Source organism: Alligator sinensis, unplaced genomic scaffold, assembly GCF_000455745.1.
Source record: "Alligator sinensis unplaced genomic scaffold, ASM45574v1 scaffold1094_1, whole genome shotgun sequence".
NCBI lineage: Eukaryota > Metazoa > Chordata > Crocodylia > Alligatoridae > Alligator > Alligator sinensis.
This window is the reverse complement of record NW_005842562.1, coordinates 474,207-498,243: the sequence shown is the minus strand read 5'-3', so window position 1 is coordinate 498,243 and position 24,037 is coordinate 474,207. Positions and strand designations below refer to the sequence as shown.

The 24,037-nt window shown below is 42.8% G+C and overlaps 1 protein-coding gene across 7 annotated transcripts in view; it reads right to left on the bottom strand.

Moving 5' to 3' along the window:
- HTT (huntingtin) overlaps window positions 1–24,037 on the bottom strand; it is a 161,361-nt gene that overhangs the window by 94,569 nt on the left and 42,755 nt on the right. For 5 of the 7 annotated variants that reach the window (XM_025214043.1, XM_025214046.1, XM_025214045.1 and 2 more), the window contains 12 exons: window positions 23,312–23,430; window positions 22,556–22,667; window positions 19,944–20,084; window positions 17,794–17,952; window positions 17,613–17,710; window positions 16,343–16,482; window positions 12,557–12,620; window positions 12,055–12,155; window positions 10,530–10,676; window positions 8,867–8,987; window positions 8,539–8,684; window positions 1–39 (listed from right to left, as the gene is read on the bottom strand). In XM_025214043.1, coding sequence (XP_025069828.1) covers window positions 1–39; window positions 8,539–8,684; window positions 8,867–8,987; window positions 10,530–10,676; window positions 12,055–12,155; window positions 12,557–12,620; window positions 16,343–16,482; window positions 17,613–17,710; window positions 17,794–17,952; window positions 19,944–20,084; window positions 22,556–22,667; window positions 23,312–23,430 — 1,387 coding nt within the window. The remainder of the gene's footprint in view (window positions 40–8,538; window positions 8,685–8,866; window positions 8,988–10,529; window positions 10,677–12,054; window positions 12,156–12,556; window positions 12,621–16,342; window positions 16,483–17,612; window positions 17,711–17,793; window positions 17,953–19,943; window positions 20,085–22,555; window positions 22,668–23,311; window positions 23,431–24,037) is intronic. The other 2 variants (XM_025214044.1, XM_006032335.3) reach the window with 2 other exon arrangements.

Sequence of the window (24,037 nt, the reverse complement as noted above, 5' to 3'; positions counted from 1 at the left end):
CTCTTCCGAGATTCCTCTGAAGGACTCATCTGGGAAATGCTAGAAATTTAAAATTAATGGTCATACAATGCATCTTCCCAGCAAATTTTCAGTTGCTACAAACTAATAATTACTTAACGTCTGCAGTTAGAATCCTATTTCTTATTAAATTGAGACTATTGGTAAGTGTTTAGCTTAAATAGGGTCTTTACTATTTTGGATTAAGAAAAACAATCTGTAGCAAAAATTACCAGACGGTAGCAGTGATGCAATCAATAAGAGGTTGTTCAAAGCATTACTTACTACTACAAGAAATAGCAAAACAATGAATGCTATCTTTTGACAGACAACCATATTATATAAGGGTTTGCTCATCCTGCATGCTTCTATAGCGAACCACTATAAAACACAAAACAATGGTTTAATATCATGAAGCCTTCCCAAGGTGAAAAACTGTCATGTATTTTATGTATTGATTTACTAATTTAGTTTAGAAATAGAAAAAGCAACAGAACTAGATGGATTTAAATGCATCAAAATTTAAGCTCATACACTTTTATCTGTTCATTACTTCAGGTTTATACAGAGATGCATGGCAACGCCACTGCCTTGACAGTTATTACTGCAAACCAGATTTTGCCTCACTATAACGTTATCAAAAGGTTCAGCATCCTTCAAGTTTCAAAAGCACAAATAGCAGTTTATCTAAAGAAATCTGTCAAAGTTGAATGTGAATAAGGCTAACAAATTCAAAGAGCTAAGACTTGCATGTTTCCACTACACAGGTTCTGATTTTACTCTATCCTATGGGTGCATCCAGATGTGCATGGACGTTTGGTTCCCATGTCGCATGTGCTTTAGCATGCGGCAAGTTAGCCTAGGAGCAGTATGGGAGGCTGGGACCAGCACTGTGCTGGCTCCAGCAGCCTTACCTGGGGTCCTGGGGGCTGCCCAGCACTGCAGCTGCAGCAATCCTGCTAGGTGGAGCCTGGCCAACAGCCACAACACAGCTCCAGGTGGCCCGGCTCCACTTTTCAACAGAACATGCTGCCCAAGCATGCGCTGCTCCGGTTTATTTTTTCTGCAGTTTTTTTTTTGACCCCCAGATATCCAGGGGTCAAAAAAAAAAAAAAAAAAAAATCCTCAGGAAAAAAAAACAAACAATAACAACAAAAAAAACAGAGCAGCTCATGGTCAGGCAGTCATTGCAGCGCAGAGAACACCCAACTGTGAGGTATGTGATGCTGCAAACGAGTTTCCAGTGCCACACAGGGCACGACCACGCTTGTCTGGATGCGCCCCATGAGTCCCTGAAAAGCCATTAAACAAATCTACTTTTAGTCACCTTAGCCTAAAGATGAACTCTCAAAAAACAAGGACTCGCCCAACTTACGTTATTTTTCAAAGACTCAGAGGGTGGAATAGCACTGCAGCTGACCACTCACACATCTAATAGATGGAATAGAATCTGACACCACATTTTTCAGAATAAAACTGGAAAAAAAAAAATCTTACTTCCTGTAACTTCTCAAAAACAGCTTCTTCTGGAAACCTCAGATTTGCCTTGTAGATCTAATTTAACTAAACCTAACCCACTAGAACTCAACTTCTAAAAAAGAAATTTATTCTGAATAGTTTTTTAGAAAGAGCTCCCAGCAGTGGCATACTACATTTATACAGTGCCTTTCATTCCAAATCAAAATATTCTTCTATTTTTATGTGTGCTGCATTCTACCTTCGCCATGGCAACATTCCAGGATAGATATAGTTTAATACACGTGCGCGTGTGCGGACGGCTAAGGCTAAGGCAAAATGCAGCAGCTCTCGCAGTACTTAAATCCCTATCTAATAATGGACAGGACTATTTGATACTGAACAAGACGACCATTATTACAGGGAGTGCAGGATCTGCATAGGTGCGAAACAGATGGTATGGGATCAAAGATGACAAGCAGAAGACTTACATTTTCTTATTTTACTGTGCACAGCATCATAAATGCACATGACACTTTACAAAAAAAGTTAATCCCTGTCCCAAAGAACGTATAATCTAAGTTAATAAAGAATGTATAATCTAAGTTAATATCAGACCAGAAGGAATGTCCCAAAAGGAGGCTGGAGAGAAGAGGAGGGTAAGTGGCCTTGAACATATAGTATATGCTATACAGTCAGGCCAAGAGTCCATCTAGCCTAGTAACCTGTCCCTGACAGTGGCCAGTATTAAATGATTTAAAGCTGGGGTGGCCAACCTGCAGCACCTGTGCCAGATGTGGCATGGGCAGCTGTTGTAAGTGGCATGCAAGGTCTAGTAGCAATGCCATACTTCTAATGCAGCAGCTGTGCCAGCTCCCATTCCAGACTGCAGTGCAAATGTTAGAGTACAGCAGCACCACGTTAAATCACAGAGCAGCCAAGCAGGGCACAGAGGGCAGGACTTATGAGGGAGTGGGGCTGGAGGCAGAAGCAAAAAGGGGAGGGAAGAAAGTGCAGTCTGGTGCCAGAAGAGTATGGTACAGCTTTCTGGGGCCCTGCTGCCCTAACTGGGAAGCCTGCAGGGACTGGGGCAGCAGAGCCCATTCTGGCCCCCCTCACCCTGCTTGGCTGCTCCACAACAGAACTCAGTCCTGCCATCTTCACTGCAGCCCAGGGCTGCAGCTGGCACAGCTACCCCATTAAAGGTATTGCTGTACCGCTCAAGCAAGCGGTGGCAATACAACCTGGTTTAAGCCTAGCCCAGCAGCCCTGGACCAGGACCTGATAACAAACTCTGAGTCCAGGGAGCCCTGAGCAAGACCAGCCCCATCACTGGCCCGCACTGAGCAATCTATGCTGGGTGCCTGACCACAGTCCTCCCAGTCAGTTACAGAGAGCTCTGAGCAGATGATTTATATAAAACAGGACATGGATGGATACTCAAGACTCTAAATGCTCCCACTCTAAGCTGCAAAAAGGAAATGATAAGCAAAGCTAGCAGTGCCCCTATTAAAGGCTGCCTAGTTGCTTATAGTTGTAACATTGGTTTTCAGTTGCTTACAATATTGCCAAACCCATTGTTTATGTTGCAGATTTCCATGCTTGCTCCCATTCCTATCCCACTAGTCCTCTTGCTCATGTTTCACCACACCCACATCTTCCAGTGGCTCTTGCTGTTCCATTTCCTGCACACTATTTGGGCAACAGTAGTTTGTACACTGAAACTACAGAGGGGGTAAGCCCTAAGCCCTAGAAGGCACAACAGCAACAGAGTCGTGCTTTGCCCCTGCAGGTCCCAAGTCAAGTACATGGGAATGGTACTTGCAAGGCCTTGGTTGGTATACACAAACTGCAAAGGAATGGGGCAGATTCTCCAGTGCTGATGGCATCTTTAGACAATGCAGCTGTCTAAATCCTCCAAGAGCTATGGGTAGTCTCAGAATACAAACAATACACTGTCATGTACAGACAGTTCCCTTCACAACTATAAGCAGCGATTTCTAAACTGCTGCAAAAATTAATGATGAGACCAGAGAAGTGATATCACTGTGCACATACTGCTCAAGAGAAGCTGGCAAATGCTAATCATGGGCATAATATTTAACATCCCATCCATTCTTTTGTCATAAGGTTTTGTCTGAGCGAGATGGAATTTGGAATACAAAGGTACATGGCTACTGCCCAAAATTGTGTTACTATCTGGCAAGCCACTCCTGGTTCAAAACCAAAGAAATCCCTAATGTTAACACACAAATGGCTTGGCAATTAATGTGTTTTCCCCTGATTTGGGAAAATATTTATTCATAGTGTTTTTCGGTTGTTTACAAAGGACAGAAGTTGCACATAAACCAGTTTAGGTGATCAGAAACTGGTTTAAACCTGTAACAGAACAGATGTTCAGTGCACATAAACCAGTTTGAAAATGGCTGAAACCAGTCTGAGATAAGTCTGATATACTACATTCAACCAGGTTTAACTGATTTGGCTCAAACCAGTTTATGCAATGTCTGTCCCAGACCCCTTTGCTGGTTTAAATTAAATGAGTCCCCCAGCATCACAGCATGCTCTCTGGGATGGATGGGGCTCCTGCTTCACAGCAGGGCTGGCCCCTGCCCTCTGCTCCCTGGCTGCAGCTTCGATACAGACTTGCAGGCACAGCAGGGTCTGGTGGCTTCCCCGTGACCCCCTCTCACCACTCGCTGCTTAAGCAGAGATCCCTTGTAAGTATGTTTGTGAGAACTGCAACTGGCAAAGGTACTCCAAAAAGGTCAGATTCACAGCATACCATCTGAGACAGATTTTCATTTATATTTTCTATTACTGAAATTGTTTTAAGCAATTTTTTTAAGTGCTGCTCACCAGCTGAGGGCAATGCCCCCAAAAACAGTGGGGAGCTCCTCATACAATCCTGTGCATGCCGGTTCCATCCTTTGGAAAACCCTCTTCTCCAGTTACCTCCCAGTTACACTAGGACTGGTTGTTCGAACGTCAGTGCACCACAAGGAGCCCTCAGCCCCACTGCACTCCATGACAGCCATGAGGACACCACATCCCATCACTCCATGGAGTCACCTGGAATCGCCCTAAGAACAGCAGCCCTTAAAGGGCTAGCTAGGCCCTGTTGGTGAGACCGGGGTCAACTCCATTAAGAGTTCCTGCTGCCCACTGAGGGGGGAACAGGCTGCTTTGAGGGGCTGCCCATTGAGGTGTGAGCAGGGACCCCAGTGGTCCTCTGTGGGCAGTCAGACCCAGGCATGCAGGGTCCAAGGATGCAAGCTGCCCTGAGGAGGTAATGGGTTGCAAAGGTGTCACCACCTCATAAAGACCTGCAGATAACACAGTGCTACTCCATCCCATGCAAACTATCAGGTATGCCTATGGCGGGGGGAGGAAATTGGGGACACCTGAGAAAGAGGGGGGCTTAACTTGTGACATGCCATACTTGTTGGCCACTACTACTACTTTAGAGGGAAAGTAAATGAATGGGGCATATAGCGATCTATCCTGTCATACCTTCCTGGAATCAACCACTAACCCTGGTATTTATATAATTCATATATCTAGACAGATAATAATAGCTTGTAAAGCCTTCGTAAAAAGGAAGCAAAGCAGAACTCTAATAAAGAAATGGCCCTATGCAGGACATGATTAGGCAGAAACTTTCAATAACATGGATAAAGTAGTCAAGTAAGATGAGTGGAGTAAAGGAAACAAGAGCGGAGATATACAACAGGGTAAATTGTAGAAAGCCCTGAAAACCTTGAATGTGTTTCAAAATATGGGATCTCTACCAAGGAAGCCAATACGTAGAGGCTGACATCCAGAAGTTCAGGCCTTGACTAAGGAGGACACACTTTATTAAAATCACCAACCCCATTTCCTGGTCTACTCAGGTCTAAACCTACTTCACTTGACAAGATTATAGTACAATGAAGCATTGCTTTTCAGCATACAGATGCAGCACATGGGATGCTGGACAGCTGGACTGCTGTTCATAATACTGTAAAATTGGGCCTAGCACAGAGAGAAAAGAGAACAAATGATGAACAAAAAACAGCAACTGTCCTTTAAAAAACATGAGACTTCACAACACAGCTTTAGGCAGACAAAGAAGTGGAAAGATTTTATAAGTAATGAAACTGGGACAAAGATTCCCCTTTGACAGCCAGGTGCTGAAGTAGGGGAGGCGGGAGGGAGAGAGGGGAGGACTCTGAAGAAGAAAGCAGGAAAATTAAAAAAAACAAAACAAAACAAAACAAAACACAATTTCCATAGATAAGGAAACAAAGTGCTTAGCACCAAAGAAACGTGTGAACAAGATCTCTTGGCCCATGAAAACAGTAGGAAAAGAACCCCCATGAATTTGCAAAATGCAACCAGATGGCAGCAATGGCTTTATTATATTTTTGGCTGACCAGTGGCAGCAGAACCAAGAGCAATAAGTAATAATGCTTGGAACAGAAATCAGCAACCCCTGGTTTGGATCCAGCCTGCAAACAGGATGGATCTGGCCTAAGGCAATCCAACCCGACCTGATGTGCAAGCAGGATTGAGTGGCAGAGAGCTCCACCAAGCCACTCATCCTCTCCAAAGCACCCTCCTCAGCAGCTGTTCTTGCTGCTCTATACCTGTACTTACTATCGCAGTAGAGCGGTCATGTATCAGCAGTAAAGAAAGCACAGGAGTCTGAGTTCTGGAGGGGTGGGTTGGGAAATCAACAGATGGACAGATTTGTGGTCTATGGTAGGGAGCCTAGTGACAAGCTCTGGCCCAGGATGGCATGAAAATTCGACTACCCAATAGGGCTGTGCAAAATAGCACCGTTCCACTTTGACTTCTGTTTCAACATTTCAACGGAACAGCGTTTCAAGTTTAGTTTAGTTTTGAAAGCACTGTTTCGTTTCATCAAACCAGTTTTGCTGTTCTAACACTGTCTTGATGTTTTGCCCATAGGCTATAATGGGGAAGCACGAAACTGGAGGAGGAGCAGCCTCCTGTGATCACAGGCAGAGCAGGGGCCTGCACACCCACAGGAGTTCAGCAGAGTCCCGTAGCCCTCCCGGGGGTGCAGGCTAGAGGCTGCTGCTGCCACCTGGGACCAACCGGTACTGGTAGCTGAACCCAGTGAAGGGAGGAGCAGCACAACCGTGGCACCGCTCTCCGCTTCCCCCCACCAGGCTCAGTTCCATGGGGCTGGAAACCACTGGGCGCTGAGCCCAATGAAGGGAGGCAGTGCACAGCCCCGGCACAGTGCGCCGCCTCCCCCCACCAGGCTGCAAGCCGCTGGGCACTGAGTCCAGTGGAGGGAGGCAGAGCAGTGGAGGGAGGCGGAGCGTAGCCCCAGCACTGTGCTTCGCCTCCCTCCACCAGGCTCGTGCCCAGCAGCTCACAGCCCCGTGGAATTCAGCCCAGTGCGGGAGGCAGAGCCAGCTGTGCCCGCCTCCAATCACCGGGATGAGCTCCATGGGGCTAGTGGACCGATGGAAGCGCAGCCCAGCAGCAGGAGGCAGGCAGAGCTGGCGCTACGCTCCCATTGGCTCCACCAGCCCCATGGAGCACAACCTGGCAGTGGGAAGCTGGGAGAGCCATGACTGCACTCCCCGAGCTGAGCCACATGGGGCTGCAGATCCTTTCAGAGCGCAGCCCTGGCTCTCCCCTGCCTCCCGCCACCTAGATGGTGCTTCGAAACTCAACTTTTTGAAACTTGCAAAACATTTTGACTGCCCTCATTTCATGTCAAGGCTGTTCTGAAGCCCTTTGTTTTGATTTCACTGTTTTGAGCTCGAAACAAGTCGAAACAGTGTCAAAACAAAGCAGCCAGCGAAGCTTTGCACAGCCCTACTACTCAAGACCTAGAAGGCTCGAACAAACAAAGATATCCCCTACCAAACAAAGCAGTGGTACATTGCCACAGAACATACAAAAATCTGCTGCTATATTTGAATATGTGCAGTAGAGGATTCTACAGGACAACTGGAACTGCACAGAGTTTAAGAACAGGATCAAAACAAGAATTAACAAGGCCACAGTTACAGTAGGTAGATTTCTCCTGCCAGGTATGCAGGTCACAGTGCAATGGGATCTGATGCATGAGCCACACAAATCACACTTCTTCCATACCACAAGTACATGGCAGGAGGCTTGATTGTAGGATCAAGCACCAGTTCCCTTCACACCTTATTGCCAATGTAGGAAGAACCTGGGATCCCACTGACTTGGCAGGTAGCAAGCTCCCACAGCTGGGAACCCCCACAGCTAGTGGGGCTCCTAGTTGAAGGGGTGCATAATGTACTCCCACAACTGGGAGCCCCATGAGCTGACAGGGCTTCCAGCCACAGGTGCGCACCTGGCCAAATATATAATTGATGTCATAATAGGAACCAGTGTCACAAAGTGATTACATATTTTTTGTGGAATAACTTTGTGACTCATTCCTTGTTCTATGACACCGTGAATTGCTTTAATGTGTGGCCAGGTTACAACTTAAGACATGTCTAACCAGTTACTCACATCTTAAGATTAAAGGATTGCAGGGGCCCTGAAGACAAACAGAACTCTTGGTACTTTCAAAATCATTTTATCCATACGAATGGTAGGAGTATGCGTTTCACCAATGCCTCACTGACTATTACCATGATCTAAGTGACTTACCTTCAAAAGTTGCCTTTTGTTATGTATGTATCTGCCATTCCTACTGTTATACAAGCAGACAAACATGAATTTCCTTTGCACATCACTTACAAAACTGACACGAGGCAATAGTTATTAGAAAAAGGTAACGAAGGTATGTCATTTAACAACCCAGCCCCCCAGAAAAGTTCAGCATTGCTCAAGACATTCAAGAAAAATTTTTTCTGCCAAATGGAAATAGCCAACACACAGAGCAAAACACTTTTCTCTCTTTTTTATTCAAATAGTTAAAATCAGCCACAGAATTTGGACAAGCGTACTGAAGATGATGGAAAATACTAGTACCTGATATAGTGTCAGACCGCCACAAATTTCATTTTAGATCTTTCAGTCTAAAATGTTTAAAACTGCTATCTGAGTCTCAATAGCGAATAGTTAAAGCAGGGCTTCTGATACCTGAACGAGTGTCCTCTGCTTTTGTAAATATGAATTCTAGAAGCTTGTATACTTGATGAAGGAACATACCCACAGTGCCATCCTACACTCCAGGTGCAGACTGGAAATGTTGTGGAGAGAAGATACAAAGCTTCACAACAGCCGAACTGAAAGAATTTGGGAAAGTATCAGTGTCTGTGTCAACACTGCAGAAGACAGCACCAAAACACGCAACGCTTACATCTTTAAAGTATTTTCACTACCTACTAATAGAAATAGTGACAGGCAAGAATAATAAGTATCAAATCCAATTTAAATTGGATTTATAAATATTATGGAGACTACTCACTGTAAGCGCTCTTGTAGTTGATGTTGTCAATGCATGGGAAATTGCAGAGACAACCCTGGAAAGGTTGTTTTCCATAGTGACATCTGTTGGACTTTGCAGCATATTGTAACCTCTGTACGTTCTGAAATTAAAGAGGCATACAGTTAAAATGGAGGACTATAAAAACAAATCATATTTTGTTAAAAGTGAATGACAGGTTAAAGGAAAGTTGCGTGACATTTTAATGAACCAAAAACAGATGTTGCATTTTTCTTAGAACAAAGCCTTTTAGAGGGTTTCCTCACTTTATGTGGGTTAGGTATGAGCAAATTTGCTCTTATGCGATGACCCTTTTTATACCAAAAACTCATTATATGCAAGGTAAATTCACTCATATCCGACAGGTGTGGTAGAAGCCCACAGTCAGCAGCTCTGTACGTTGCATTGTGGGAGTGACGTGTGCTAAAACAGTCTCCAAGGTGGATCTGTGCTCCTTGCTCATTGTCTGCGACAAGTGTTTCTGTAGTTGCCATCCCCATTATGACAGTGCCCTATGCTTGTGTGTAATGTCTGCTGTTGGTGAGTACCAAAATAGTTTTGTAAAAGTGGTAGAAATGGGTCTGGGGGTCAGTAGTCATGGTTTTGGAACGTATCCCTATTTGTTATACTGTAGAGTGGGGTCCCTTTATGCGAATTTGAGTTATGCACTGTTTTCCAGGAACACATGTACAGAATAAAAGTAAGGGAAACCTGTATTCTGGAACCCTATATATGTACAAGCGCATTGTCCCATTTTAAGTACCTGTGAAATACCAAAAAATAATACTTTTACACTTTTTCCCCCACAGTACAATGGGGGGGGGGAAATAGAACACACAAGACTAGGCTAGTTTAGTCAATTATCTTTCAAGCTGCATGTGGAAATAACCAATATACACTTTTTCCACTTGGAAGGCTGTGTGGGGTTTACATTTTGAATAATATAGGAAATGGCTAAATTGTGGCAGGGGAGAGAATAGCTGTTTGTTTTTTAAAGATTAAAAACACAAACAAATAGCTACTCCCTCCCCTGCCACAATTACCTATTTCCTATATTATTGAAAATCTAAACACAAAAACAGCACTGTGTTTATATATGTAAACTAGAAGGTCAACTGGCTAAACAGTTTAGTCTAATTTAATTATCAGAAAATGAATGAAGTGCAAAAAGTAACCAGATACCACAGCTGACAAAGATAATAATTACACTGATAGGGTTAAGTTTTAATCATTTTAAATTAAATTTAAGGGAATACAAGCAAAGGCATGGATTTCACCTGCTTTATTAATATAGAGGAAAAACTATTTTAAAGTATAGACCCCAACATTAGGATCCCATATAAAAAGGTTTATTTTCAAAGGCAATAAGAATAAGAAGCTCTGGTTAACTTCAGAATGAAGGTACTTATCTCATAAAGTATAGCCATTTTTTCATTTTGATGCCCACAGAGCCCCATTTCTGAAAATACTTGCTGGAAATAAGTGAGGACACTTACTCACGGTGCATCAAGTTAAGTACATCCTTAAGTCTGTGCATGATTAGGGCCTAAATATGCATTTGAATACTTCCAGCATAACTTGAAATTGAACAGAATTTTTAAAATTTTGGCCTCAAGTTACAGGCAAAGTAAGCCATGTACCATACCTGGTGATAGTGCTCACTGCAAAGTGAGATGGAGGCTGAGTCTCATGCATCAGAAGTTTCAGGTAGACACTGCTTTGGTCCCTTGCTACTGCCACTACTGGATCAGCCTGTCCTTGGTCACAGCTATAAAACAGCTTTGGAACAAGCCTTAAATAGAGAAGACGACAGATCCAGTAAGCAACATGTTAAAAAAAGAAGGTATTACAAGAATTATATGAGGTATGTACAATTTAGACAGAAGGCTTATATAAATTTATGACAATCCTTAAAAATCAAAATTGACTGAAGTCCCATTAGCCCTTCAGGCCCTTCTCTTTGTACCAGACACTTTAAAATTTTCATTTTTCTGATCTTATTCCTAGCCTTATACATTCAAATCGTGATCCCAAGTGTTCAAGTCAGCACTACTAATGGAATCACTCTGGAGACGGGGGAATTTTAAAAAAAGAAAAAGAAACAATCCACTACAACAGGGCTGTCCAACTGACAGCCTGTGGGCCACATGCAACCTAGGAGAGGTTAGTTGAACCCCCCACCCCCAAGATCTCATCAGCTGCAACTCTCCCCATCACTTTGGTTGCAATAGCAGATAGAGTCTTCAGATTACTCCTCCCTGCTCCAGCTTCTGTACTCTATGCCTGCTGCAGGGGACAGCGAGGCACAGTATGGCATGGGTATGCGTGGGGGCACTCAGGGTGAGGCTGGGGCCGTGAGGTGCAACATCTGGAGCACCCACATCAGGTTGCTGTGGGGAAGGAGAAGGTGGCAGCAGCATCCACACAGGCACACAACTGCTCTTCTTAAATGGTAGTACTTTTCTAGATTCAACATACTTCCCATTTTCTTCTTAAAAGTGCTAACAGCCACTATCCTGGAAAACTGGGAGGGGAGACTAAATCACCAAGCATCTCCCATACAGCAACAGAACACCCCAAGAACTCTGTCCCCTGCGTTCAACATTCTTAAAAACCTTCTAAAGTGCTTAAATTCTAACAGGGGTCTAACCACTGACTGTTTGCTTACTGTTCAGTATCTGTACCTGGAGAACACCTTCATCTTGTTACGGTAACAGCAAATATGCATTTGGACAAGTTTTATTAATTTAAACCGAATGTCCAGAAGTTTTAAACATGCAGAGAAACATCACTGTAACAGTCTGGGCAGAACGGTTGTGCTCATTCCTGAAGGCCAAAGGCAGTAAAATTCCTGACCGAGTCTCAGCTCTCCCACCAATTCCTTCAATTACATTGGCCAAGTCACAATCTCCAAAGGTCAATCAGTTTCTTCTTCTGTACAGCAGAGACCATCATACTTCAAAGAGTATTGCAAAAAAACCAAACGTTTGTGTATTGCTTTGAAAAACTGCATCACAGAATGTAAGGCACCACCAAATTGTGTCAGATTTTGAGTTCCAGATGCCACGTTTGCATTTTTTAAAATACTGCTTCCTGCGTTAAGTACCGTAAGTGCTAAGCATTAATTTGTTATGTACCTACAACTAGATAATGCATTATTAAATTTATACCTCATTAAAGAAGCTGCAGCTATGTGTCGCACCCTTGGGTCTTCGTCTCCAAGCAGAGAGATTACAACATTATTGAGCACTCTATCCTGCAGTTTCAACAGCTACAGAGATAAATCAGCATAAGCAAAAATGAAAATATGTTATGACAATGCACTGCTCTAACCAACACAGTGAAATACTAAAATGTAAAACTACATTTCCTTGTGCATACTAGTGAGAAAACGGACTATTTTGCTTCTACACTCATGACTATTTAGTTATGTGAAATAAAACATTCTACGTTTTTTTAAAGTAAATCAACCTACAAATGGTTTATATATCACAGTAGGCAAAGAAAAGAATATTTACTCTATTAATAAAATATGAAACATAATTCAGCAAAGCATGTGTATAAACCCCATTAACTTTAACAGGCTTCAAGCACCTAAACAAATGCTTCTTTAAAACAATATTTTAATCCCCAAATAGTATTTTGATATACTACACAAAAGATATTACTTACACCAATATAATGATGAACTCCTCTATGCAAATTATCTGTTTTTCCTTCCAAAAAGCTGACTAACCTTAAGATAAAAAAGGGGAAAGTCAAACTACATTTCTAAACAAAGTCATGATTTTTCTTAATTGTTACATAGTAATTACTAAAGTTAAAATGTTTAGTACTCAGCTGAAAAAGTCAAAATTAGCATATCTTAGCTTCTCTTTTCCAAAAAGCAATAAATATATGGAAATGAGTTTAAATCCTGCAGCATGATGACCTAAGATCTGACTAAAGTAGCAAAATGGTTAATTATCTCACACTAAGTATGCTTTGTAAAGGTATGTTTAGCCATACAGATTCCCATGTAAGCCTCCAAATATGCCATGTAGGCCAGATCAAATTCTGATTCCTCTAGGATTATGCTTGTGTCCTAAAAGTCCACACAGCTCTATGGGGTTATGCTGGGGGCATAAAGGGATAGCATAGCCTCAACCACCTCTTAGTTCCCTCGCTCAGGAAGAATTCCATATTGTAAGACTCCCAATTAAGAGGACAAGTCATGGCAAACAGATAACATGCCTTTAAGCAGAGAATATGTTGACAACTAAGAGGAGTCTTACTTAGACCACCCTACCAAAGTTTGCATCAAACCAGAGGGCTGCACTACATTAAGGTATAGCAAGGGGTAAAAGCACAGACTGAATTCCATATTACTGTTTTACGTCTCAGTTAATACGATGGTATTCAAAGAGGCAGGAGAGATTGTCTGGGCTTAAACAGAATGAGACCCGAGGCATCTAGAGACAATGGGAGAGAGGGAGAGGAGCACACCTCTTTGCTAATACCTAGAACAGGGGCAGGAAAAGTCCAGCCCATAGGGAGGATCTGGCCAGAGTGGACTCCATTTCCCAGCAGCCCCTGCCCACATGGCTGGGGCCGGCCTTCATAGAGACCCCAGCCACAGCTGCGCTGGCAAGGCTGGGGTTGCCATGGAGACCAGACCCAGCCATGCTGGCAGGGCAGGAGGCTGCTCCAGAGCCACTAGGATCTTATGGTGGAGACAGCTTGGTTGAGGCCAGGGCAGAGCCATGATCAGCAACCTGCACACTCTGGGCAGGGGCGCGCAGGCAGCAGATCGCAACTCTGCCCTGGCTCCTTGCAGCAGTGACAGGGTCATCCCAAGCCAGGCAGAGTCGCGATCTGCTGCCTGTATGCCCCTGCCCAGAGCGTGCAGTTTGCAGATCGTGGCTCTGCCCTGGCCCCAACCAAGCTGCCCCTGCTGCAAGATCCCAGCAGCTCCGGAGCAGCCCCCTGTCCTGCCACACACCCTGCCAGCACGGCTGGGGCCAGTCTTCATGGCAGTCCCAGCCTTGCTATCACATCTGAGCTGCAGCTAGGGTCTCCATGGAGGCTAGCCCCAGCCATACAGGCAGGGGCTCCTGGGAAATAGAGTCTGGCTGCTGGCTGGATCTATTATTTTACCCACCCCGACCTAGAGGTATACATACTGTCTAAAACACATTTAAACAGTCTCTCTGAAGGCCTCTCTTACCCTTTCATCAATTTTATGCATGTCAGTTGTTATAAATGCAACAGACAATGCTCTTTGAGGCTCTACTTTGCTCTGTACACAATTAAAAAAGGATCTAATCACCTCATCAGATCCTAAAAATCTTTTAGCTCAGGGGTAGTTTTAGGAAGACTAGTTGCCTCATTGAGAGAGAAATAGTAAAGAGCTAGAGGTTACTGATGGCACTGCTTTGAGCAGGCGGTTGGACTAGATGACCTCCTGAGGTCCCTTCCAACCCTCATGTTCTATGATTCTTTACGAGTCTGACAACAGCAATGTGCCTGGCATAGGTTTCTTCATTGTTGCTATGACTAGAGTTATCTGATGCTGTTACACATGATGTCAGAGACAGGCCTGACATTTAAGTAGAAACCAGAGGCACTGCAGAGCTCACTACAGCAATAGACTATTAGCACCTATTTTGCTTCAGATGTATCCAAGTGAGGCTTACAGCCTCTCTCCTAGGTTGGTACCAAACAAGTAAGGCTTCATCATGTTTTGTGAGCAACATGGAAACATGACTCACTGGGACAGTAGAGGAATACAATTCACTGGGTATAGTGGGGGGGTCTCCGATTGGTTGTCAGGATCTGAAAATGCCTAAAAGTCATCTGTAGGAGATGCTGCTTCATACTATCTTCTCTATCTTTCAGACAGTGCTTTGAGAAAAGTCAACAGAAGAGCAGCACCTCCAACTTATAGGCACTCACTGCTGTACCAAAATAAATGCATCTTGAATTGTGATGATCAACCTAAACCCAGGGGTGGGCAAAATATGGCCTGCAGAACAGATCCAGCCCACAGGCAGGTGCGTGCCAACTCATGGGATCTGCCACGTGGGCAAACCCAGCCTTGGCCACTGCATGGTGCTGGGCAGTTAAGGTAGTTTCCAACATGCTGGGTGGGCAGGCGAGACTGCTTCTGTCCAGTGCTGATGTGGCAGCGTTGGTTATGGACATGGGCAGACACCGTGATTCCCACGCAGAACCTGCCGGCCATGGCCACAGTCAATGCTGGTGCTGCTTCCACTGTGCCAGGTGGGTGGTGACATAAGCTGCAGACAGGGCCGGCAGGTTCCGGGTTAGGGTGTGATAGAGCTCCGGGTGGGTTCCCGGGGGCAGAGGTATGCAGGGAGGGGCCCTTAAAAGGACACCAAAACCTCATTAAATGGCCCTTCAGCCAAAATAGTTGCCCAACTCTGGTCAGACCCTAGCCGACTGAAAACATGCATGTAAAAACTGGCTATACCCAATCCTGATAATGCTGAAATTACAAGAAGCTTTCTAGACCGGTCAAGGTGAAAGGTTTATTTCATAAAGGTTCATTATTTCTTCAGATTATTTAGAATTCTCAATTCATGAGTTGATTCTCCTAAGTAACAATCTATACACTAGGGGTGGGCAAAATAAAGCCTGCAGGCTGCATCCGGCCCACAGGGCCCCTAAAACAATTTAGAAAAATTAATATCCATTTGCCCCTGGCTCCTGTCAAAGATGTACCTATACTGCAGAGCTGGGTTGAGGGGACTGGAAGTGAGCAGACAAGCAGGACCCAGTGGCAGCCAGGTGGGAGCACAGAGCCCATGCCGGTGTCCTGGGGCCAGAGCAGAGTGGCAGGAGCGCAGGGTCCTGGCAGGAGGGGCTCTATGGAGCCAAGTCAGCACCCCACTCTCCCTGCTGGTGCAGCCCAGCCTGGCTCCACAGACCCCTGCCAGCCCACACCCTACATTCCTACCGCCCCACTCTGGGCCCCGCCAGCACTGGCCCCAGGACATTGGTGCAGGCCCCACGCTCCCACTTCCCTGCCCGCCTACAGGCCAGCCCCCATCCACTATGTGGCTCCCAGACATGCACAAAATCACTTCTGCACATACACCACAAATGCACACATATCAGGACAATTTTTTTTTTAAATTAAATTAAAATATATTACAGGTGTTTGATTTTTAACATGCAATTTGTTTTTTTCCCCCTAAGATGGCAAACCCTCTTCTCCAAAGGAGTACTTCCAGGGACAAGGGGATGGACTTCTGGTGGCAATGGTCAGAGGTTTGGGGGCAGGACTTCTGTTCCCAACATGGTGACCAGGGGTAAGGTACTTGTAAGGGGGTGGGGCTACCCACGCAGCTCTTGACAGCTTACCAAAACTCAGTAAGTGGCCCTCCACCCAAAATAATTGCCCACTCCTGCTATACAGTCACAACACAGCCTATTGAAAAAATAATACATGCTTACCGGAAATCAATCTCAGCAAGAGTTTCCAGGAGTTCTGTCCTTACTAGCCAATAGGAACTATTCCTCAGTGTAAGGAGGTCGGTGATCAACTGTAAGCCTAGTTCACTGTAACTGCCGCTGCATAAGCTCATAATGCAATGCTAGAGAGAAAATATTTCACTTGTTAAAAGTTATACTTTGCTATTCTGATTGAGAACCTTTCTGTACTAACTTTGTGTTCACTTAAACACCCAAAAACACTACAATAAGGCTATTACAAAGACCAAAAGTTGAGAAACTTTTGTATGGGATGAGATAGTTGGGGTCGGTCCTGTTTGGAGCAGGAGGTTGGACTAGATGACCTCCTGAGGTTCCTTCCAACTCTGATTTTCTATGAAACTCTGAAGAAGCCTAAATTCAGAGCCCTAGAGAACTATTAAATCCCTCTAAAGTCTTCAAAATCCAGCAAAGAACCTGAGCCTCACCAAGACAGTATCTGAAGGACCACCTAACAGGACAATCTATAAAGTGAAGAAGCCATTAATTATACTCCCAATTGCAAACCATTGTTCAGACAGTCAGAACAAGACACTGACCATAGTAGTACAGGGTCTCTTGTTTCCCCAGCATCCCAGTGCTCTATTCCCTCCCCTCTCAAAGTAGAAAGGGGAGCAGGGTGGAGAGTTAATGAGTATTGCCTGGGTACTCAGCTGTCATCAAGATGGGGCATAGGGAACAGAGGAGCAACCCTCTTCCTTCCCAGGCAAATGGTATGGGAGACTCATGACAGGCTCCCCTTCCCCTTGCGAGCTGAGTAACTCCCATCTCCCCCCCACATAATGCTGTGGGTGGAGAACACACTGCTGAACACTTCTGTAGTGATTCTGTAGAACTCTCTCTGGTGGCTCTGCATGTCTGTTTTTGCCTCGCAGCACAACATTTTTGTGCTGCTTCAACATGTTATGCATTTGTAGCACTACAAATGCATGTCTATGCACAGCTTGAGTCATTCCTTGATTTTATCCCCATTTCCACAACGGACTCACTGCGTATCATTTCTAGGATAGGCTACTGGGGAGTGGATAACTGCTTATCATGCTAGCAGATACCTTGTCTTCCTTGTATTCCCTTATCCATCTATCTTTATCCATCACATTGTATATGGTAAGCATGTTAAAAGTTAGTGACTATCTTTTTGTTCCATGTCTGGACGGCACTGAGCACAATGGAGTGCAGCTATATGGCTAGCTCTCCCAGACAGCAAGGTAATGCAAGTAATCATTCTACTTACCCTCACAGCTGCACAAGCCAGTTTGCATGTAACCGAGGATTCATCTTTCAGCGTTTTCTGTAACAGAGGTATACAGTCTACCAGAGAAAAGAGATTTCCTGACAACAAAAAAGTAACAACAATGAAATAAAGGCAAGTTTTGATTATGAAACAAAACAACCCCCAAAACAGCAACTGTTACCTGTTGAACTTCTGACAACTGCTATCCAGTTTTCCACATCAAAGCGTGACTTAATGAGAATAGAGTTGACAATTGTTCCACAGAGAATGGCAGTAGCTCCTCTAATTTGGGGATCTCCATGGTCAATATAGTTCAAAATATCTGACACGTACTGCTCTTCTGGGAAAATAAGTTACAACAACTACTTTATTTTAAAAATACTAGTTCTAACACTTTAACTAATAGCCTTCTTTATCTGGCATGTTTCATTATGTACAATGCAAGTAAAATACACTGATCAAGCCACTTGAAACAGTAGGGTCTCAAAGCTTGGTAAAACAAAAAAAATTGTATTTTCTATAAATTCATAGTAAAGTAGCAGTTCCAGAATGGTACCTGGGAACCGGTATCTAATACAGCACGTAAGACACGTAATATAATAGAGGGACAACTCATGAATCAATCAATTGGAATCTTTCCATTGAGATTATGGCTGTTCTCCTAAAATGTAAATCCCAGGATATGGCAACACAAACAAGTTACCATAAAGGAAAGAATTTAGCTCATTTGGTTTGCAACAGCTTGTCTGAGGGTTCATGCCCCAATTCAGCCAGAAGTTATAGAAACTGTCACAGAAATTAATGAATTAATGGACAGTTCCATGCACTGTATTGTGGGAAGTCAGACTAGATGTTTTTTGGTTCCTTCTGACCACAGTGTTCCAATTCATGTTCTTGTAGGATTCAGTAAGCATTCTCCATCTCCAAAGATACTCCTATATAGTAGAACACAGACTCTTTGTAGAAATAAATTCCTTAACCCCCTGCAAAGATCCAGGTTTGCAATGTATTCAGGGATATGTAAAGTGACAGCAAATAGCTATGTGGGACTGCTGAGGTGTTCCAGCTGTTTGCTGGAGCTTTTATTTCAAATAGCACTGCTTCTCCAATCAACTGTGCAGGACCACTGATGAGCTCCAGCCAAGAAGAGAAGCAGCACTTTTTGAAAAAAAATTGCTGCTGCAAACACTACCACCTTTTAACTCTTTATAAAGTCTGTCTATTCATAAGTTTATCTGTCTAACGTTCGTTCATCTATTCAAATGATATTGGGAGTTCACAGGTAGATGGTTATAAATTCAATCATGCCCCCTGAGGTCACTTCAGAAGCACTATTTTCCAGAGTCCTGTATCCTTTAAAGTTTACTGTATTTTCTCATATACCACATGCACCAATAAGACATTGACGTTATTTTTGGAATGCAGAATGTAGAAAGAAGATTTTTTCAGTCATGACTGAGTTCTGACAGCACATAGCAACTCACTCACCCTCAGCCCAGCTCAGTGGACTACTAAGCAAAAAAAACCCCAGAAACTACTGCCATTTTGACAGCAGCTATGAAGGATTAACACTAGACTCTAGCTCTGCTGCTTGCTGACCTGGATAGAAGTGGCAGTCATTACAACACAATCTCCATGCTTCTATTCTATTCTGTGGAAGAAAATCATCTCTTTGTTTAAGATGCACAGCCAAATTTTGAAGGGCTGAGCTTTGGGGGAAAATGTATACATTGTATGCAAGGACTTCATATTGGATGTGCTAATGGTGGGATCTAAAACAAGATGCTGATCACAAACTCAGGCTTGATGATAATAGAAATATTAAACCAGTCATATCTTAGCACACTGTGTACAGAAGCCACATCTAATGGCCTATATGTATTTTACAAACAACCAATCTACCACTATTAAATTAGACTACTTCTAGCATATTTATATAGCTGTTTCAACTTTAACTTGTTCTATGCCAGGGCAGCTGCAGAGAAGCTGAAGTGGTTTAACTAATCCCCCTTAAACTGTCCTAGAATTCAACCATGAGTGAGATCACCAAGATCTTCCAGAGTGCACAGCTTCTAGCAGTTGTTGGAGATAGTGTTTAGTAGAGACTTGGGATCTTCAACTGCAATAGTTTATGAAAGCATCAGTGCTGACAGTAGTTGAGGAACACAACAAAGGTTAAGTACATGCATACTGACCAGTGCATTTATGTCACTTCAGTCCTTTAGTACAGTTAAGAGCTAGGATGTATTTTAAAATGTTCAGAATTTTTTTTTTTTTTTTTTTTTTTTTTTTAATAAAAACTAGAATCCTAGAATTCAAGACTCCACATACCATACTCTTCTCCCATAGTTTCCAAGGGTGTCTTATACAGCTTGCTGAAGAAAGATTCAGGATGGAGCGCAACAGCTGCACCAACACAGCTAACAGCCAAGGCTTTCACACTGACTCTTACATCCCTATCAGGAACTAAAGCTGGAAAATAGAGTGGAGTATAAGAACTTCACAAACTTATTGCTCAATGTTTTGTTAAAAAAATAATTGATAACATTTCCTATTATAACTTAACCAGATTAAAATGCATTACCTCTGACTTTGGAAAAAGTTAATATGAAAAATTCATTTGAAAAAAGAGAAACAGAATTAAATTTCCATACAGGCTTAACAATCAAAAGTATCACTCGCATAGTATCTTCCTCCCAAGAGAGCTCAAGCTGCTTTCTCTTGCACGAAGAATGCAGTTGCCACATTGCTATTACAGAGATGGCTCCGATAGCCGAGCACAATGCTTATTACATAGCGTAGTACAAGGAGAATGTACCAAACGCCATTGATTTTAAAACATTAAGAAAGTGTTTCCTACTACTGCCGCGACCAGCACAGAAAAAAAATTAAACCAAATAAAAACAGGGTATGGATACTAAGAGCTAAAAGTATACCTGCTGACATTTTACTGCAATTAATTTCATTCTACTAGCACAGTAATCTCAATTAAAAAAAAAAATCACGGTGTTCAACTATATTTGAAATATATCCATTCATACATGAGAATCATTACTGGCTACTTAAGAGCATTTAAAAATAGAATCTCCCTGCCACACTAAGGAAAGCTGTCTGTCTTTGCTGGTATTGTAACGTTTTCAAGGACAAGCTAGTAAGGGTTAAAGAATAAGGTAAAGCAAGTCATTCTGTTTTACCACCATATCTAAGGCTGAAAAACAGAAGCAATTTACCAATTTATTTAACAAGCATCAGTTTCTCCCATGCAAGAAATGAGAGGAAATGGCTTCAGGGTGTTCACACAGTACAAGACAGTGCCACGAACAGATAAGTGTATTCACTTTGGAAATGGATGCAGCATCACCTGCCTTACTGCAATGCTGGCCTAATTAGCTCTGTTGAAAAGGTACAGTATATAGCACCAGTGTATTCACTTTGCTTCTGGTCCTGGAGTTAGTATTCACAGACCGTGTACAGGGAACAGTAGTACTTCTCTCTCAAGAATTCTAAAAAGACTGAACACAATGTATGGGAGGCAACTAGATATTATGGGACTATATTAGTACCTTCAGGAAGTAGATAAAGGAAAGGAAATGTACGTCTCTTCCCCCAATGTTACTTACAATGTCCAACTTTGTAATATTGGTTGGTCAACACTTTCAAATGAAAAAAGTGAGATACAGTGAAATCTAAGACAATCTCCAAAAGCAAGAAACCTGCTCACACCAAATGTCTAAGGTCCCAGCACACGTGAGGTGGAATTAAGTACACTTAATCGGTATAAACTTGGGAACTATAACATAGTAACGGAAAAGAAATTTGGGATTTCTGCAAGTGGGTCCCCCTTTAATATTATGGAAAGTAATTACTTATTTTGTATGTGCATACATGTGCATTTTTGCACATATGCATGCAAGTTAAGTGTTTTTAAAAGTTTCTATAGTATGACCCACAGCTTGAGTAACTTCCCTGTCATATCTGCAGCAGCTGTTAAAATGGAAATCTGAAGTAAATGCAAATAAGTCCAACTATGAAATAGTATTTTTGGTAGCCCTTCACTCCCTTTTTTGCTGGTGGCTTAACTGGAACCTAGGAAGAGTCAAGCCTCTTTGTAAGTGAGGATGCCACTTCCCCCTTCTGCAGCAGGCTAGGCATACTACACCTTTTTGGTTCTTAGTTACATTTGCCAGTATTCAGTTTGATCTGTATAATATACTGGCTGATCACTATATAAAAATCACTCAAAAAGAAGCTACCAGTATTATGTGGTCTGCCAGCTCTGTCTGGACTAAAGCAGTGGCTCTCAACCTTTTTAGACTTCAGGTACCCCTTGACAGACTAGAGACACCCTTTGGAAAATGCCAGTTCTTAGTTTTCACTCTTTTTGACTACAGAAAAATAGTACAGCAATTCTTCCATTGCAAAGAACTCAGAAAGACCACAATGGGTCAGAATGTTTTTAACATTATGTATTCCTATTTGAAATACTGGGTTTATCTTGTGAATCATGTTTGCACACCTAACAGTACTAACATTGTAAGATACCCTGTGACACCCTTGAAAGGATCTCAAGGCATCCCAGGGTGCTGTTGTGCCCTGGTTAAGAATCACTGGACTAGAGACTGAAAGTTGCAGTCTTGAGAAGAGTTAAAAAAAAAATTAACTGGTTATTGTACTGTTGTCTTGAGCCATTCTTTTGAAGAGTATTTTTATAAATATTTGAGTTTACAGTATTATAACAATTAGAAGCCTGGCAATTTGAAACTGTATCAGTCAATTATAGCCTGACATATACCACCAAGTCTTTTTAAAGCTCTTTCCAAGGTGTTGTCATATTTTATTTAAACTCCTACCAGAAAAAGCAGAAAAAGTTCTTCATCAGCTGAGCTTAAAATAATACATTATATTCACTATACCAAAGCAGACAATGAGCCATTACAACTTACCACCCTTCTCTCCAGTAAGTAGGAAAGAAGCAGACAGAAGTCGAACACAATGAACAAGAGGAGCAGAATTTCCATCTGTGTAGTGACCTATGTCACCCTTTATTCTAGAAGGCTATTAAGAAAAGCAAAAACACAGGTTTTACATATTTTATAAGGTGAAATATAAACAAAAGTTATGAAGTAAAATACAGTTTAGAAATACTATTATGTAAACTAAAAAGAATGCAATGAGGTTATAGAAGTAAGAGTAGTACAGAGCAAGGGCAGGGGGACTGGTGACTATGAACCCAGCTTCAGCAACCTAGGCCAAGGTGGAAAGAGCACATGCTTGGAGCTAAACTCTGTTAAAACAACCTCCTTCTCCAAAATGCTGCCAACCCCTGGTATAGAACAGTAAGGCAATGGAAGAGACTGCCCAAAGCAGCCAGTATTTTGTTTTTCTTAGGCTAGAAAATAAATGCTGAAGTAGTCATAGAACTGTATATCTGTATTACTGATGTATCCTATATAATAGGGATTTTCCATTTCTGTTTGAGGTATGTTTAAAATAGAGGTGTGCCACTACCCCTCCCCTTCCACCACACTGGACTTACCAGCTGATGGCAGCTGTATCAGATCAGTATCGGCCGATATGCCTCATTAAATATCGGCTATTTGTATCGGCTCCCAAAATCCCTATCAGTGCACCCCTCATTTAAAACTTTCAAAGCACAAATCACCTAATTTGAAGGCACAGACTGAATAAGCATATTTTACCTTATTCTCATGATCACCAGGCTCCAGTGCTTCATCTTTTGATGCAAATCTATCAACACTACCATCAGAAGGCTGCCTGCTATGGCCCATGTTTTTCAATAAGCGGGGTTGCTGAAGGGCTTGAGAAAAAAAAAAAGCAACACAAAGTACTGCTTGAAATGCAAGTTCAATTAAAAGTGTGATCCGCTTTTACACTTATCAACATAGAATTAAGAGAAACAAAGCTGTCTAGAATTAAACAAGTAAAGTGAACTGCTAACCTGAAAATACAAAACAAGTGCCATACGTGCTCAAAAACAAAATGAGGTATCCCCAACCTCATCATCAGTATGGGGGGTGGGGGGGAAGCTCTTCATCTTACATTCACATACAAAGAAACCTCATTAAATACATTGTTTATCATTAAACTGCCACCCAAAGATGCATGTGCTCTGCAACAGAAACCAACTACGAAGTTGATTAAATGCAGCCAACACTGAGCATAATTATAAAACACATGGCTCCTGTTGGGCAAACATGCTGATGAGAGCCTACCACAAGAATAGGTTAGTGCAGCCCATTTGAATAAGAAGTGATGGTAGTGCCCATTGAATGCAGTCACCCTCACTGCTGACTCAAGTCATGGTGAGCCACTACATTGTAGATTCACATAGATATTAGGGTCAGAAGGGACCTCAGTAGGTCACTGAGTCCAGCTCCCTGCCCTGTGCAGGAAAGGCTGCTGAG